Raw genomic sequence first — 18,237 nt, 5'->3', positions numbered from 1 at the left:
TACTGTGCACCCCTTTTATTTATGACAACTAATCCAGCAAACCCATGTCACTCGTCCATTCAAAAGCTGGAGGTCTTTCATGAATGTTTTGATATAAAATCTATTCTGTTACCCAAAAGGGGGAGAAGGGGATCCTTTCACCAAGTTACCTATTACCTAAAGAGGAACTTCGGATGTTTAGAACATAAGTGCACTGCTAAAACAAACCCAAGGCCTCTCTAGTTCCATATTCCATTCAGAGAGTGGCCAGACCGATGCCTGTGTGAATCCCATAAGGTGGACATGAGTGCAACAGTCCCCATCCAGCTCATGATTCCCAGTAGCTGGCAAGAAGAGCCATATTGCCTTTGATCCTGGAGGTATTATATACAGCCCTCATAGCAAGTAGCTAGTGATAGCCCTTTCCTCCATGGATTAGTTTAATCCCTTTCTAAAGCTATCACTACGACTTCTGTTAGTAATTTCCATAATATAATGATGTGCTGTGTGAAGAAATACTTCCTTTTATCTTTCCTGAATCTCCTACTAGTGAATTCCTCAGGAGATAGACTATGATTGGATTAGAATGACCTGGACTGGACTCACTGTCATTGGAACCCATATTTACCAGACAATAGGTCACCCTGAGCACTGTCTTCTTGGTAGAAAGGCACTGCACACAAAAAATGCAATGCAATGCAATAAAGCTAAACTCCTATATTGTGTATCTGAGACTAAGCCCAATTTAACTCAGTGAGACTCACTTCCAAAAAGAGAAGTGTAGCATTATGCTATAATTGCCTAACTAGAATACAATTTATATGATGGCAACAGTAAATATATTGATGAAAAATAATATGAAATTATCCATTAATATGTTTCAAAAGAAGTTATACCCGAGCATACGTTCTTGCAGAAAGAACAATGTTTTGATTTCGGAACTTCTTGAAGAACTCTGCATCGTATCTCTGCTCAGCATCATGTGGTCCTCCAAGGATCTCCTGAAGAAGAAAAATATCGACGTATTTCACAACCATTTCCCATTTTTCAGAACTTCTCAACACATGAGATGGTCAACATCCTAAAGGGAGCAAAAATAAACCACAACTTCGCTGACATTCTCCCCTCTTGACCTGTGCAATGGTAGATGGGTCAGCTGCGATTGGGAAAAAACAATGTGCCAGATCTAGAAGCCTGTGCCCATTACATTTGTCACTGTCTTCTTCTATTGTCTATGAGTCTTCATGATAGCCGAAAAGTTGGCTACCATGTTGTACTTTTTAGTCACATGATACAGAACTCTAAGCCTCAGTGAACACTTCAGAAAGGTGGACGTTTTGGTATTAAGTACCCAACAATTTAATATATGGTTTGTTGGGAGAAAAAAGACCAAATGGGAGAAAAAAAAGAGTCAATACACAAAGCTGCAAAAACAACAGGAATTTGCTGGTGTACAATCAACCATGATGCTGTTTGTATAATTGTTTGTAATAACTGAAGAATTAATAAGGTTGGAAAATCAGAAAACAAAATTTTCAGACTAAAATGTCCTAAAGCCACTATATAAGAAGGCATAAGCCAACAAATGCAATATTTAGTTTAAGAACTGCCTTCCATACCTCATATGTTGCTAGCCGATCCAGAAAGGTTAGTAGTTTCAACCGGCTACGACAAAGCTCTTTCTGTTCCAAAGTTAACCTGTTTTTAACAAGGGTGGGAAAAGGGAGTGTTCATTACTTTAATGAAGACTTAACAAAGAAACTACAAAATCCTGTGGAGTAAGATTGCAGTAGGGGTACAATTTTAAATAAAGAAAACACTTATTGCTAATTTGTAATTCCAGTTCAGCTCTAGCTGTGCAACATATGGCCAATTGTGCCTGAACACACCCCTTAGATGTATAGCAAGATGGCACCCAGCTGAAAACCAGGCAGTACGTAAAGAGACATTAGTGTCTTCTGTATCAGTGCTTATGCTGGCATACCAGCTACAGCCCTGCCTGGCATCCGTGATCCAGCGCATGGGAGTCTCTTGTTCAGACTACTGCAATGCACTGTATGTAGTGCTGCCCTCAAAGACATTTGGGACACTTCAGTTAGCACAAAAAATGGCAGTTATGGCACTCCTTGCCGCACCATTATAAGCATTTTAGGTTAATACTGCATCATCTTCACTGATTCCCAGTCTGTTTCAGGGCCTAACAGAAAGTGCTAACCTATAAAGCCATTCATAGCCTGGGGTCTCAGTACCTGTAAGAACGCCTCTTTCTGCATGATCCCTGAGGTCATTATCACAGCCCTGTTCCAAAAGCTCTAGCATGTCAGGATAAGGCAGGTGACTACTCAGAAGCAGGCCTGTCTAGTAGAAGCCCCTCACAAGGCAAGTACACGATGCCTTGCCCAGGGATGTTCCCCTACTGCCTGGCTTTGATATACTTTTGGTGCAAGGTGAAATCCTCGGCATCTGCTGGGAGCCTGTATTTTGATCCTGATCCTTTCAGTACTCCTTTTATGCCTGCTTCTAGTGTCTACTGCTTTCAGTTTTTTGCTTATTGTGCAGTTTTTTTTCCGTTTTTCATCTTTGGTTTTTACGTTGCCCTTAAAGTTTCCAGTTGTGGGAGACTGTTAAAATTTGGAAATGATTGACTAAAGGAGGATGCAACATGCTTATTCAGAATGAAGTCCTACAACTCCCAGCATGACCCATCATGCTTCTTTTCATTTAAATAAGCACAGGACTGAGCCATTAAAAAAGAAATAGATGACTCTGATTTGGATGTGTATGTGCAAGTATTAATTAGGAAGTGCTACGTGTGGGTCTCATGTCCCTAACATGCATGGCTTTTAATGCATTTACTGCATGCAGGCACTCATCTGAACTCACATTCAAGAGTGTCCCTCCAAAATCTGATGCCTGACAGATGTTTAGGATTCCTGACCACTGGCCATGCTGGCTGAGGCTGATGGGAGCTGAAGTCGAAAGCATATGCAAGGTGCCATGTTGCCTAGGCCTCTTCCACAGCAGCCACTGCAATTACGGCTGTATTGAACAGCTTGTCCTGATGTGATCAGAGGTAGATCAGGGAACCTATCTACACATTTCAAATCCCAATGTGAAATGCAATAAACTAGGCTGCTTTCAAATCTGCTGGCAGTTAAAATTCTATACCTTGATCCAATTAGAAGAAAGATGCATTTAAAAACCTCTTTCCCTTGGGAGATTGTGCCTATAGACCTAGCAATACAGCAAGAAGTGGCTGAGCCTGACATTTCATTTACTTGGAGAAGTTTACTGATTGAAGAAGTTCCTGACGCTTCATAGCTTCCCGCTCCTTCCTACTCTCTGCTTCTTCCTCAGGAGTTAAAAACTCTTCATAAAGCAGTTCATCAATGTCCACATCACCTGGCAAGATAAATCTAGGAGGGAAATGGCAATCAATGAACAGAGGACTGGTTATTTGGTCAAGAACAGGTTTTTTAAAGCTATGTTTTAGATTAAAAGAAAAAACAACAAAGAAAGGGGGAAAGTAAGGATGTTAGGTTTTCACAAGTCTTTGCACTCATTTGAAAAGATGTTATTCTTCATATTTCTCTCTTCAAATATAGAAATGATTTGTACTAGTTTAACCTCAGCAATTATTAAAACAGCTCTTACAATTATGTTAATATTATAAATAGATGCATGTGGAAAATTCGAAAGAGCCATCTGTGAACACCCTCCTAGCAAAGCACCGCCATTTGTATCTTGCATTTCATAAAACAAGCTTTTCACTCTATTCCATTGCAATGCTAAATGCTATGGATAATTTTAAATGATTAAAAAGGTTCCACTGACTAACTAGATTCCCCCAATTAACCAGGAAGCAGATTTTTGGAATTAAAATCAGGCAACATTCAGCGTTGCACAAATGAGTAGCAGGCCTTCCCCTTCTCCCCTCTCTCTAAGTACCCTCTGTACACCCTGCAATCTGCTTCAAGGGGTCTCCCACAGAAAGGGGGAGGGGGAGGGGGAGGGGGAGGGGGAGGGGGACTCCATTCTGGTAACAGTGCCTGCTTTGCTGCACTGACAGTGGGTGCCAACCCATTATTTATTGGACAAGTACTTATAAAAGCTATACATGGTAAAGTTGGATTTTTGCTCTTTGAAAGAGATCCTTCCCTCACAGAGAGTAGAAATGCTTGCAGTGATGCACGCTAGCATCATTTGAAAACAAAGAGCTTGCGCTTCTTGCTTCAGAATACCATTTTTATCCATACACAAAATGTCTGCAAATGTAAGTGCCAGAATAATTGGCAAAAGCCTTCAGCTATGCCTTATGGGCCAGTCACCACATCTGACCCTAATCCAACCTCACACTATTGTGAAGATAAAATCATGTGTGTATGTGTGTGGGTGAGGAAGGGGGTTACAAGAAAAGCAGAGATTCTTTTTTAAAGATGCAAATGCTTAACTGATAAAATATTGCTTCATCAGGTTGCAACTCTACATTTAACACACACACACACCAAAGGACAAAGGGAGAAACCATCTGCCAATCTGAACTTCTAATTTTGAACCGAATGTTAAACAGTTGTAAGTCACTGGTATGCTACATTTGCCACTGTTTTGTTTAATACAAGAAGTGACATCCCCCCTACCAACAGTTTGACAGTCCCCTCATTTCAGGAAATGTATCTATTTAAAATATTTCTAGCCTGTTTTTTTATTATTTTGGTGCCAACGGATGGCTAACAGATGTTAGAGAGCAAAAGTGATGTACTATTGTTTATAGCAAAATAAACACCAAGTCTGTGGCATGGGTACCACAAGTGAAAAAGAACACCGGGGTATGTGGCCCTCTTGGGAGCCCGAAGGCTCATGGACCCAGCCGTGATGCGGCCACAGGTCCACTGCTGCCTGCCTGAAGAGATTCGAGTCCAAACCACAGCACTGAGGGGAGGGCTGCACTTCCCACACAGTGTAGCCTGCACTAGAGTGTTTCCCTCTCATATTTAGGACTTGTCTTGGGATGCACTTGACACAGCTAGTTCAAAAGTTCCTTGAAATCCAACAATGTACCTTCACGGTTCAAACCATACTGCTCCAACCCCATTTTTTTAAACCCTTGGAATGTTGCAAGAAGCAATTTTGCACGTGTCCACCCACTCCACCAATCCGTAAATTCACTGGGGGTAGTTTACAGGTTTGCAAAGGAAGCAGTAACATGTTGACTTTGTCTTCACAAGGGGTCACAGCACGCAAAAGCAAACTGTGGAAAGTACTTGGTTTACCATCACAATGTCCTGTTTCATCAGGGGTTCTTGCAATAATTGCCTAATATTGTTAGCAAAGTGGAAAGTGCACGCCCACAAACCTGCCACCATCTTCTCCTTTCCTTATGGCTATGAGAGCCTCCAGGTCTGTCCCTTTTAAGCCATACTGCAGCAACTCTTTAGCAGCATCCACATTCTCAGGAACTCTTTCCAGGCACTCATGAAGAACCCAAGAACGTTTTTTAATTTTGCTCTGTCACCAAGATAAAGTGGGGAAAGGTCAGCAGTAGCTCATTACAGCCTGATAACAAACAAACTAACAAACAAGAGAATGCACTTATATCCATGAGGCGAGGCTGATGAACATTCGAAGATGCTTTACACAGAGGCTGGGCTCACACATCATGAGGATCCATGATTTCTTATCCTTGTTGGTCTGTTGTGTCGTCCAGACACAGTCACAGTGTTTCAGTATGGTACGTTTAGTTTCCCAAAACCACAGAGAGAATCAGTGGTCTGTCCTAAATAGGGATATGCAAGGATTCTGTTTGGGGGTGGGAATCCATCGGATTCCCTGGGCTCAAAAGTCCAAGCTCTTGATGGATGCCCCCAGCGTTTACAGGGCATGTGCCAGGAATCAAGCCCATACACTGCACAATCAGTGCTTCTCTTCCTCACTTGGCACTGCCACTGCTGGCTGCACTGTGTGGGGAAGAAGGCTGGTTGGCAGGAACAGTGCCTGGTGCGCCCCCGTGCAGCACCCCTATTCTGCATCCTGCGGCCACTCGTTGCTTGGCTGCACCAAATGGGGATTGTTGCTGGTCGTGCAGCCGGGAGTCCACAAGCATGTGTGGACTTCCTCTTGGCTTGGCTCTCTTTGCAGGGCTGGGCTGAGCCCTACACGACAAGGATTAACCCTGGTATCCTGGCTATTCCTCTGCTTGCTCTTCTGAGCAGACCGGGACAAAGGCTTTCTAATCCGTCAGCTTTATTATTTTATAGCTGACGAGCTAAGCTGGTCTTGCAATGTAAAAGAAGAGTATTACAGAAAAAATATACGAAACAAACAGTGCTGCAGTACTAACCATTAGGAAAATTCAGCTTAATGATAAGAAGTTGGTTCCAAACTGAATACATCTCCTCCCTTCCCATGGGAAAAGAGCAAACTACACCTTCGAGGCAGATCCTTCTCCTTAAGGGCCGACCACATGGAGCATCTGATGCTTCCAAGCTGGGCTGCCCTCTTCACCTGACACTGTGCACAAGGATTAATGATCAGTTCTCCCCATTTCACATTAGCATTTTCACAAAAATTCTCCACAGTATTTGAAACTGTTTGATTCCCAGCAACTGCTTGGCTTTTCTCTGGGTCTCCTGGGACAGGCATTTCTATTGCAGATTCTACCCTCTCCTCCTCAGAGTCAGACTCTTTATCAGACTCTGTATCCACAGGCTTTGAAAGCTCATTAATAGGAAAAGTGGGTCTAATTCCTACACATGGGACTGTCCAATCTCCCACTGGGCTTCCCAGAAACATTATATTTAGAATCATCTTTTCCCCACCCTTCCATAACTATAATTTAGACATCTACTAGCTTGCACAGAATCAGCAGACTTTTAAATAAAACATTTAACAGTTCCTTCTGCATTGAAATGGCAAAAGCAGGGGACCAAATCTGACCCACCTGACGTCCCAGACCCGACTTCCAATTCCCACCCCCAAGATAGCCATGCCCCTTTCCATGGGCTCTGCTGCCTTTTCATCTGTTGCTGGCAGTTTGGTGGTTTCCTGCCTTTTGTGCATTGTTTCCCCCATGAGCACACACAATTCGAAAGACTGAAATGCTTCTCCTAAGGCTTAATTCCTACAGATAAGTGCTTTCAACTAAAAGATGCTGGCATTCTTGGTCCCACCCCTTTTATCTCTGGCTGTATCTCCTTCTGTCTTTGGGCCTGCCCATCACTGACATGTGGCCCCCAAGAACTCTTCTGAAATTCAGTTCAGCTAGCGAGTGGGAAGAGGTTCAGCATCCCAGGTGCTAAGGTTCTCCTCCTAAATCCATGTTTCAACATGTAACTGGGGATGCTGGTTTCACAGGCCATGGCAACATTACAATGGCTTATGTCCAGAGATACCTTGTGTAAACAGAAGGGTTATTTTGTTTGTGCAGGTCCTTTGGATTAGCCCTTTTAACTGCAACTCCCTGTGCCTTATCACACATCATTCAAAGGGGTTCCACAACCCTCAGGAACAGCCTCGTAGGTCGCCACAGTGGGTAGCAGTGGAGGTAGAAGCCAGGAAAGCCCCATTCCCCAGGGAGTCACTGGCCTCTGTCTCCACCCAGTGAAGAAACGCTCCCTTCCCAAAGGAAAACGTACCAGATAATCTTGAATAGACGCAATGCTAACAGCAGATTTCCTCCACTGCCTCTGATATACAAGGTCAGAATCAAGGTCATATGTTTGAGCTAGTGACAAAGCTTCTCCGTACTCTTCATTATCAATCTAAAAACCAAGCATATAGAAATTAAAGCAATCCATGAGGGCTCATTGCAAAGGAGTCAATATACTATCCAAAGAACAGCATCTATCATTTTTCAATTTGATACAAGAGATTTAGGTTTATTTGAAGAAGCAGTAAAAGCATGTTCCGACCACATATAATCCTTTGCAAGAGAGCTGCCCAAGTCAAAACATAATTGAGCAATATTAAGTCCATATATAACGGCCAACTGGATACACTGAAAACAATATATAATAATAGATGCCCATGACACTAGATTTTACAGAGCAATCACATAGCAATGGGTGCTCAATCTTAAGGTGAAGATTTTTTTATTCGCACAGGTACAATATCATGTCTTCTGGGAACTCACAGAGAAAAGCAACCTGATGTTAAAGTTTTATCCGGAGGAAAAGCATCTGCACCTTTATTGATCGACCAGGCTTTTTCACCTGAAAAAGGATCGCAGCTGTTCCAATGTAATAAAAGATCCAGCAGGGTACTCTCACTTCCAGCAATTCCTTCTGAAAAATGCTGGGGCCCACCAGCTCCTCTTTCCAAGGAAGACCTACAACTCAGTTAAGGGAGATTCAGTGCTTCCTATGGGAAGCCCCCAATTGAGCAGAAATACTAATTTCTGGAAGAAGGAAGGTTCTGGAAGGAGGTAGGTACCTTATGTGAACTCTACCAACTCCTTATTTTAGGCTAAATTGAACTGTGGGCTGTTTATGCAATGGAACTAATGGGGGCGTAATCATCCCATTGCATTATGCCCTCTAAGGTACTTCCTGCTACTCTTCATGATACATTTAGAATTCAGAATCATGTACCTTGGGTTACATATGGATATGTATGGATGTATCACTGGGTGTAAAAACAAGCCACATCTGCTTCCAGCCTACATGCATCCACCTGGAGCACACTTTTTAAAAAGTAAATACAACTCAGGCTTAATAATCTGAAACAGAATTTAGAGCCAAAGAAAGGCTCAGCTGAGGGTGGGAAGTGGGTTGCTACTGCAAGGAATGAGTACAGTGGTACCTTGGCTCACGAACTTAATCTGTTCCATGACTCTGGTTGTGATCCAAGTCAAATTTCCCCATAAGGTTCAATGTAAATAAGGTTAATCCATTCTGTAACTATTTTTTTGAATCAGAAATTTTGAAACAAAGTGACAAAGAACAACAAAGTAACAAGCACTGTACAGTACAGTGGAGAACACTAACCTAGGTGGGGGGAGGTTATTGTTTTGAGGGAGAGTCCCCCTCCATAAGGACACTGGGGAGATCTCTTTCAGGGGTTTCCTCACTTCTTTGTCTCTTAGCTGCAGGGTTAATTTTGGTGAAAAATCTGTCTATAGTCTCCTGCTTTTTCCTGCACTGCATAATCCTCTGGATTGGGACCTGGTTATCGAAAGGAGCGCTTGCATCCATATCTGCCCTCCCGCCCCTTGAGATCGGCGGCAGAGGCCCTTCTCCGGGAACCCTCCGTGAAGATATTAGGAGGGTGAGTACCCGGAGGAGGGCCTTCTCTGCGGTGGTGCCCCACTTATGGAATGCACTCCCCAGAGAGGTCCGCCTGGCGCTGTAGGTGTTTGTTTTTCGGTGCCAGGCCAAGACTTTTTTATTTAAACGTTATTTTAATTGTTAAATTTATTTATTGATTTGATATCTTCCATGGATTTTTACAGATTTTTAATGTAATTGCATAGTATTTATTTGTATTGGAAGCTGCCCCGAGGCTTTTGCGAATGGGGCGGCATAGAAGTGTTCCAAATAAATACAAATAAATAAAATAAATGAGAGACCATGTTATTGTTCATCAGATTCAACACTCTGTTCGTTACAGTTATGTTGGGGTGGTGCTTCTCAAAGAAATCCTGGCGTGGGCACGCTCCTGCAGGAAAGATGAGCGCACTCTCAGCCATCTCCCCCACCCCCCGCAACCAGCACGATTGCAGCCATCTCCACCGCACCCCCCCCAAGTGGGGAGATGGTCACGATTGTAGTCGCATTTGTGCAGGGAACACATGTGTGATTGTGGCTGTGCTGAGCTGCACCCGTCTTTCCTGCAGAAGTGCACCCATCATCACGCACATCTTCCCTGCACTTGCGGGGGTGGGGAGATGGCCGTGATCTTGGTTGCCACCCAAAGTGGAGTTCGCAACCCAAATCAAAATTTTCGTGAACTTTTTGTTCATGACCCAATTTGGTCGGGAACCAAGGTGTTTGTGAGCTGAGGTACCACTGAACTTTAACTTTTCTTTAAACTTCAACTTCACACGTTCTTGACACGGAGAAGCACATGAAGGGAAAGAAGCATGTTTCACGCTCACCTTTCTTTGGTACAGCTCCTCAGGGGTTGTGGACCTCAGGTTCACAAGACGGTAATTCTTTATAATGGTGCGTGGGCGCTTCCTAGGGGGAGCAAACCGCTCCATTTCAGTTACAAAATACAGGCCTTGCTTAAGATAGCCAAAATACCGGGCCTTAGCAGAAGTTTCATCATCAGAATCAGAGTCATCTTCTCCTTCATCTTCATCACCAGGTCTGCTATCCAGGCGCAATCTCTTTGGAACTAGCTTCACCTCACACTACAAAGAAAGCAATTCTTACTAAACAGCACAATGTATCACACTTAAGTCTGTCAGGCTTCAGGACACAAAGAGGCAATAAGCCACCACAATTCTCAGAGCTGCTGGGAGCAAGAACCAGAACCAGAAAATGAATTTCCTCTCAAGCAGCCAGCAGCCAGGTTATTACAGCAGATGGGCCATTAGCACAACCCCATTACAGGTACATTCAGAAAGGACTAAAACCTGCTTAATAAGTATATTTCTTGAGAATGAGTATGGTCTCAATTTCATGGCCATATATAAATACATGAATTTTGCTATAAAATTAAATGCTGGTTCGAAGCAGGGCATTACATAAGGGAAGTATCTATCATCATTGTCATCATCCTTGTCATCTCTGTCTCCCCCGCACAACAATTAAAAGTCATGTATATGCTTTAATTTTGCTTTTAATGTTGTTAAGGGAGACTTGGCAAATTGATTTGCACAGCATGACCAATTACATGTTAAATAACCCCTGGTTAGTTGGGACCAGGCAAGGGTGAACAAGCTGACTTCTTCATGTGGACCATTTCCAGTTCATTTCTACTTTTGTCAACAACCCAGCAATGTCATGGGTTGCTTGCCATGATGTGCAAACTCAGAATTCTGAGTTGTTGGGGAGACAACCCAGAGCTTCCAATGGACAAGGTACCATGGGTTTAAACTCTAGCTGCTTCCTGTCATATCACCCAGCCCTGAAAAAATCATTGTTAGTCTAAATTATGCTTCATTTGAAACAAGCTGGCTTGTTTCAACAAACCATCATTAACATTAACCCCTGTTTGGGACCAGATGCAACACATATGCAGGCAACCTGACACAGAAGTGAATGCTTCTAGCCCAAGGCTTTCTGAAATCCTTTTCCATTATGATAAACCCTATTTTATTGCAACAGCTGGCCCATTGTCAAGCACATATGACTGCTTGATACTGACAATTGGAGCCTGAGATGTGTTGTAAAGGGTTAAACATGTACTTTTAAAAGGTAACATTTCACACATATTCAAAGTGGAGCAGTACCTCCAGGCTTAGGAATCCTCCATCATGAGCCGAAGTGACCTGAGGGGAACTTTCAAACCATTCACAAGATTTCCCCAACAAGTTTTTCAAGGTTTTCACTGACGACACTGTCAAAGCACCTGAACAGCGAGCCAAAATGACAGCGTTCTCTGCCCACCAGTTTACATCTATCAGTGGGTAGTAAGATTCCTTGTCTGCAGCAGGGAGAGGAAGTGGTCCAAGCATTAGAACAAGAACTCGTGCAGCCTCAGTTATTTAATAAAAAAATCATTTTGAGAGTCAAACTTTAATGACAATAAATCAGCGTTGCATAGAGTCTTGCCTCACTACATTTTAATGGTATCAGTTTAATTAAAGCTATCTCTGGCTTAACTAAAGCAAAACTGAATAATTAAAGATTCTGACAGGTTTTTATATCATATTTTTAAAATAAATGTAGATAAACACATTTAGTAGATCTACTCACACAAGATAGGGTGGAATTTTAAAAATTGATAGGCAATACAATATTATTGCTTCTCAAGCTGGCTGAGAGAAAGTCTCTCTGGCAAATGCTTGGAACATTATTCATGGAATCCAGATGAAGCGATAAGCAGAGCTAGCCACCTGGGAGCGTGTCACAATCCGGAGGGAAAAGAATCTGTATACCTTCTCCCAAGAGGAATAAAATATCCATAAAGCTGTAGAGTTGAAAGTGATTTCTACTTAATTATATTTTTTACTGTTTAGCAATTTTGCATCATTGTGTTGCTTGGAAAATATCTGGTAAAAATATGCCTATTTGTGTGTCAGAAAGACTTGCTTCAATGTAATATTTAGGACCGACTGGTGCTTTATACAAGAACCAATGTATATTTTAGTTCAGGTACTTAATTTAGGAGCACATGGAGTCCAGAGTTAGACATGAGCCCTAGGAATCTTTTAAGCATGAACTTAACCATGGACTCAATTTCCTGCATTGCACACAACCAACCAACCATGGATAAATCAACCCAGGGCCACGTAGGATCAAACATATGCACTGTCTCCCACTCACAAGCCCAAAGCTTTTAGTTATTGCAGGGAAAATCATCCCAGAGTTTTAACACAACAAGTATGATTTAAAACTAGCTTGCTTCCCTATGAATTCCAGATTAGCATGTCATACCAAACAACCCAAGAGTGGAGCATTCCTGGGCTGTTTTGTAAACTGGAAGTAAAGCAGGAATAGTTAGCAGGTGGCAGTACACCTGCTTGCTCTTGGGCATCCTTGGAAGCCCATAAATTGTTAGCCATGTCCCAAATTCAAAGTGAGGAAGTAGAATAAGGCATCCAAGAATAAAGTAGCCGATCCTACATATTTATATATTTCACAATTTGTATACCTTCTTATAGCCACATGGTTCTCTAGTTTGAAAAGTTTGAGTGTTTGTGAATGAAAAGGAAATTAAACAGTCACACAGCAAGAAGCTGAGAGCTTTACAGAATATTGATGGAGTTGAGGCTATGAAGAAAGCGAGGGAGGCCACATGGGTCTCAAAGAGGGTTCCTCTACCTAGGGCCTTCCAGATGTCTTGGATGAGTCCTGGTTGGGGGAGGCTGGTCTAACAAAACTAAGCCTTCTGTTTCAGGTTGACTGGATCCATGCATGTGGGGGCGGGGTGGGACGTGAGCTGCAGTGTCTTACTGCAGGTTTTACCTGATCCAAGCTGCAATAAAAGCAGCCTACCTCACAGGGGACTGTAAATTCAGAGGCAATCAAGTTTGTAAGAATAAATTAAAAGTGAGCTATGGAAGTAGCATAATGGCACAGCAATTCTTAAATTAAAATACATTCTTTTCTGCACTCAAATCTGGACATACATGTCTAGAAACGAGATATGTGGACCGACCAACCATAACAGACAGCTACCTGAATGGGACCAGAGGTCAATCTACTCCAGCATCTTATTTACCAGAGTGTCAAACCAGATGCCTCCAATAAATGGAGAGGCAGGACTTCAGGACAATAGCCCTTTCTCTAGTGTTGGGTGCTCTCCAACCACCAGCAGTCACACTGCCACTAAACCTGGAGGTTGCCTCAGGGATCACAACTCGGTTTCACATGAAAATCGGAGTAGGTCAAGATAGACATTTGACTTGCAAGTGCGAAGCTGCTCACATAAGGCAAAGGGGATAAAGAACATGCCCCCATTTTCCCTTGGCATGCAGAGCCAGAAAGAGGATGTGTAAATTACTTGTGTTGCTCCTACATGATGTACAAAGCACATGCTATTCTAGCAATCACACAGGGTGGAACTTTATTGGAATGTAAGCCAGCAGGCAGGAACTGTTTTTACTATTTGCAAGCTGCTCTGGGGTTCTTTCCAGTCATTTAAAATACTATAAATAGATAAGATAGACTTTCTATGATCTTAGTATATCTCTTGAGGGTGCTTGGTTAACAAGACCCTCCTGTCTTCCTCCTCCTCTCTCAAGCACATACATACATACGCATGCAAACCAGACTATGGAGCCAACCTTTAATTTTCTTCCGTTTTTCAAGAGAAAGTCTCCATTCTGGCTTGATTTCATCATAACCTGGCTAAAATAAAAAAAATAACATTTCCCATTAAGTACTTCTGACATACCAGTTTTTTCAAAGGTAATATACACATTTCCTTCAAATAACAGTTAAGAAAAAAAAGATAGCTTAAAAAAAATGTCATGCCACTGTTGTGCAATGAAGTGAAGAAATGGAAAATGAGATGGAAAAAGGCACTTATCCAGCCATAATGCTTAAGCCAGAGTTTCCTTTAACCTGGAGTGTTGTACTAGCCTGGATTTCACTGACATGGCTTGCTTCTCCCAGTGTTGGCTTTTTATTCACCCCAACCCTCCTCTTCTTCAGCCCCTGTTCATTCAATTTCAGTTCAGTCTTGGAAATTTCTTGATCAAAAGAGTGTGAACCCTTTCTTTTCAACCCTCTCCCTTCCCCCAAAAAGGATTTCCTGCTATGGATAGTTTTTCTTTGAACATGCATGCCCTATTACAAAGGGGTAAGAGTGCCTATGATTCCTTTAAAAGTCCCTCCACCCCAGTCCTCAGAAGGCAGGTTGCAGAGGCAGGTGACCAGGCTGAAGAGGGAAAGCTGATCGACAAAGAGGCAGGAGAAGAAAGGAGCCTGTTGCTATGTTTGAGGAGGGAAAGAGAAAATTACAAAAGCACCAAAAGATCTAGTAGTACAGTTGCCCTTTTGGGAGGCTTCCTTATACTGGGAGCAACATGAAACAGATGCTCTAAAAAGTGTGGGGAGAGGCAGCTGGGAGCACAGATGGGGATATCACACAGTGAGCTAGCACTGAAAGACGAGATGGCTGTTTTTGCCATTCCTGTCCTGTTAAAAACAAACAACAGTTTGCGAGCATAATAGTAGAAACACCCAACCCCAAACAATTTTCACTGTCAGGAAAATGAGCCAAGCATAACATATGATTTGGATTGAATTTTAGCAAACCTAAAAGCTTGGATTTTTATTATTTTTGATAGTCAGTCCTGGGTTGCTCAAACTACTCCTGAGTGCCCATTGCAAACAAACTCTGCTTTAATGCAATATCAGGAGAAGGCCTACACAAGTCTCAGATATCTGGTGTAATTTGAACTGAGGATCACAATCAGCCTAGACCAGGGGTCGGCAACCCGTGGCTCCGGAGCCGCACGTGGCTCTTGAATCCCTCTGCTGCGGCTCCATCGCTCAAAACACGCGCCGGCACAGCCACTGATCTGCTCGAAGCTCCACTCAGGAACACAGCGCTAGCTAGTTAAGTAAATCGCTACATTCCTCTGCTAAACAAGCTTCCTGCAGGCTCTCATGTTACATGAAACGAAACGCTGCTGAAAAGATTCTCTTTGTCCCAATGTAATCTCCTTCATCTGAATGTTAAAAGCTGCGCTTGGGACCTGTCGCAATTCACAGCACTTGACTGTTTATCTGCTAATCAGTCACTAAACACACCTATATCTGTGACCTGCGCCAGCACAGCCTCCGATCTGTGGACCCACGCCGATTTACTGAGCTCCCCACCCCCACCCTGTAGGCCAACCATGGATAAATCGAAAAAAAGAAAAGTTTCTGAAGAAAACCAAATGTTTAATGATACGTGGGTAGATTCATTTGCTTTTACTGCTAAAGAACTTATGGGGTTTGCTGTTTAATGCATGCAGCCCTTTAGCACTGACTCTTCAGGAAGCTGTTCTCCTACTCAAACTATATGAAAGGAGTCCTACTAGTTTATAATGTAAGATTAAAAATAACAGTTTTTAGTGACTGAACAAGAGCTGCAGCTAAATCATAATGAAGATATACATAGCATTAAGGTAAAAAACGATATATGCAGTGTCAAAAGGGTTTTGCAGCTCCCAGTGTTTAATTTTGTGTGGGAAACGGGTCCAAATGGCTCTTTGAGTATTAAAGGTTGCCGATCCCTGCACTAGACATTAAGTAGCATTCTCATTTTCCTTCAGGTAGGTGGGTATCCCCCCCCCGCCACCCCCAATCATTTCATGAGAATGATGTCATCTAATTGGTTTTTATTTGCAAGATACATTCAGCTGTCAGTGATCTCTTGTATTATTAGGAACTTAATGCTAAACCTCCCACTACAGAAGACAAGATTGGTATGACAAGATGACAGAAAACTTGAACATTGGTATGCAGGGACAGCAATCTTAAAAATATCACCACCAAGCTATGCCTAAAACAAAGAGTGAAGTGCAGCAGAAAGCCTCTCCAAGCAGAAAGGGGGCCTAACAATTAATATTAGAAATGTGTGTCCAGTTAGAATTATTTCAGCTTAAAAAATTTGCATAAAGGATTGCACACCACAGTGAACTGCTTCCCAAAAGCTGAACTAGCAAGACTCAAATAAGAAAGAAACACTTTGTATCTAGGTCTGAGTGGCACAAGGTTATTTTATCATTCTGGGAAGTGATGATTAAATATATAACTTCAAGTCTGAGGTCTGTCTACAAGTAGTGATTAGAAGACTTGACTGCCTTAGGCTATTCAACCTTAAACCAGTGCAGATGAATAGCAAAGACTGAGGCTTAGCTAAAAAGGATTACAGCCAGCCAGAGCTAATCAAGCCCGTACCACAGTTTCCGTATGGTCAAACGAGATGCCTGACCTTCCATGCCAGGAGGGGGAAATCTGTCAGAAATACAACAAATATGTGTTTCTTGACATTTCTTTCTTTCTATCTCTCTCTCTCTCTCTCTCTCTCTCTCTCTCTCTCTCTCTCTCTATCTATCTATCTTAAACTTTTATATCCCATCCATTACCAAGGTCTTGGGACATTTGAAGCAATTTTAAAAGTTAAGGTTATTAAAGTTGATCACACATTTTGTGAGTTTTTAAATTTTTTTCTGCAAACAACAAAACAGAATGGTGGAAGAATGCATGTGTCTACTGTCTTTCCAGATATACTTTTATATATTATACAAACATTAATGTTGCCACTTGGTCAATATGCACTTGAATGGGGGTGGGTGGCTGAGTTTGGTTAAATCAGTTTTGGATCCCTGCTTATTGTAGCACACTGCTGAAAAACTTACCTTTTTAACTGTAGCTCTTAAGTGGAGACATCTGTATATACCAAACTGTTTATGGAGCTGTCAAGCAACTAAAGAAATTGTACAGTGCAATCTCATGCATATCTACATAGAAGTAAGCTCCATTGAATTCTAAGAGCCTTACTCCCAAGAAAGTATATATAGGATTGTAGCCTGAATGAATCAGTCACTTGAGTTTTGAACTGCAAACTTATATAGACCTATTGCAAGCAAGTCCTAATGAATTACTTCTGTGCAGACACGTGTACAGTTGTACAATCAATTAACTGATTAATTATGTTTGCATAAAGATACAGATTCTGATGAATATAAAGCACACTTGATGATGCACAAATAAAAAACATACAGCTGTTGTGATCACTACATTTTGGAAAATGCCTCTCTATTCCCTTGGCGAAATAACATGCACAGACATATGCATACGAAAACTGAGAGCAAGCACGAGTGCAAGTACACGTTGTTACTAGGAAATCCCTTACAAGTTTCATTCATGCCATAATTTTACAAAATATTAATAGCCACATACCTGGTCACTTTGTTCCCATTCTCCTTGTTGTCTGAGAGAAGGAATTCCCCAGATTGTCAACTTTCCAGAGAAGTGAACAGCTGCTAGCCGAGTACCATCTGGAGAAAGGCTCATCTTGAATACGCCATCCTACTCAATATTTTAATTAATGAGAAAAGCAAAAGCGATGGAATTTAGAAGCATTGACTTCACCAGCCCAAAGCCACATTTCTTTCCACTATCAAGAAAGCCTTCCACTACATGGTTTCCCTTTATGGATTTCTACAGTCCCTACATGTTATAAAACCTAAGATAAACCTATCCCATGTCAACTCAGAAGTAAGGCCCACTGAGTTAAATAGGCCTTAATTCCAGGTAAGTGTTCACAGGATCTCAGCCCTGAAGGTGCAGATAGTCATTTTTGTACAGCTGAAACCCCCAAGAAATGCAGCCAGTGCTACCAGTTCTGAAAATCCCATCAAGGTTGCATGACCTTTCTAATCCCAGGATTCCTCCATGCTGCTACAAACCACCCTGCAGAAACTGACCCAATTGTTTGGAGGAGGAAAACCACCATCATAAGGCAACTATAGGGGTGGGGAAACTTTTTGAATATAGATAATCCCTCCAACATCATTCTAGTGTTTTCTTCTTCTTTTTATGGATGATCACTGTGCAGTCTTGGTGCAAGAGAGCCATACTGCTTGGAAGAGGCAAACATTCAAGCCATATTCTGACTACCAGAGTTCTGAGAATCCTCTTGCTGGCTTGC

The 18,237-nt window shown here is 42.2% G+C and overlaps 1 protein-coding gene across 4 annotated transcripts in view; it reads right to left on the bottom strand.

The window, feature by feature from the left end:
* Nucleotides 1–18,237, bottom strand: part of NBAS (NBAS subunit of NRZ tethering complex) — a 176,744-nt gene that overhangs the window by 133,148 nt on the left and 25,359 nt on the right. For all 4 annotated transcript variants that reach the window (XM_044417846.1, XM_044417865.1, XM_044417835.1 and 1 more), the window contains exons 12-20: nucleotides 17,487–17,615; nucleotides 13,871–13,934; nucleotides 11,372–11,565; nucleotides 10,070–10,327; nucleotides 7,611–7,736; nucleotides 5,333–5,484; nucleotides 3,258–3,395; nucleotides 1,599–1,677; nucleotides 876–980 (exon numbers count right to left, since the gene is read on the bottom strand). In XM_044417846.1, the coding sequence (XP_044273781.1) occupies nucleotides 876–980; nucleotides 1,599–1,677; nucleotides 3,258–3,395; nucleotides 5,333–5,484; nucleotides 7,611–7,736; nucleotides 10,070–10,327; nucleotides 11,372–11,565; nucleotides 13,871–13,934; nucleotides 17,487–17,615 (1,245 nt within the window). The remainder of the gene's footprint in view (nucleotides 1–875; nucleotides 981–1,598; nucleotides 1,678–3,257; nucleotides 3,396–5,332; nucleotides 5,485–7,610; nucleotides 7,737–10,069; nucleotides 10,328–11,371; nucleotides 11,566–13,870; nucleotides 13,935–17,486; nucleotides 17,616–18,237) is intronic.

This window comes from Varanus komodoensis, unplaced genomic scaffold (assembly GCF_004798865.1).
Source record: "Varanus komodoensis strain SLA01 unplaced genomic scaffold, ASM479886v1 scaffold10, whole genome shotgun sequence".
Taxonomy (NCBI): Eukaryota; Metazoa; Chordata; class Lepidosauria; order Squamata; family Varanidae; genus Varanus; species Varanus komodoensis.
Note: the sequence above shows the minus strand (reverse complement) of the source record. Positions and strands in the feature narration are given on the sequence as shown.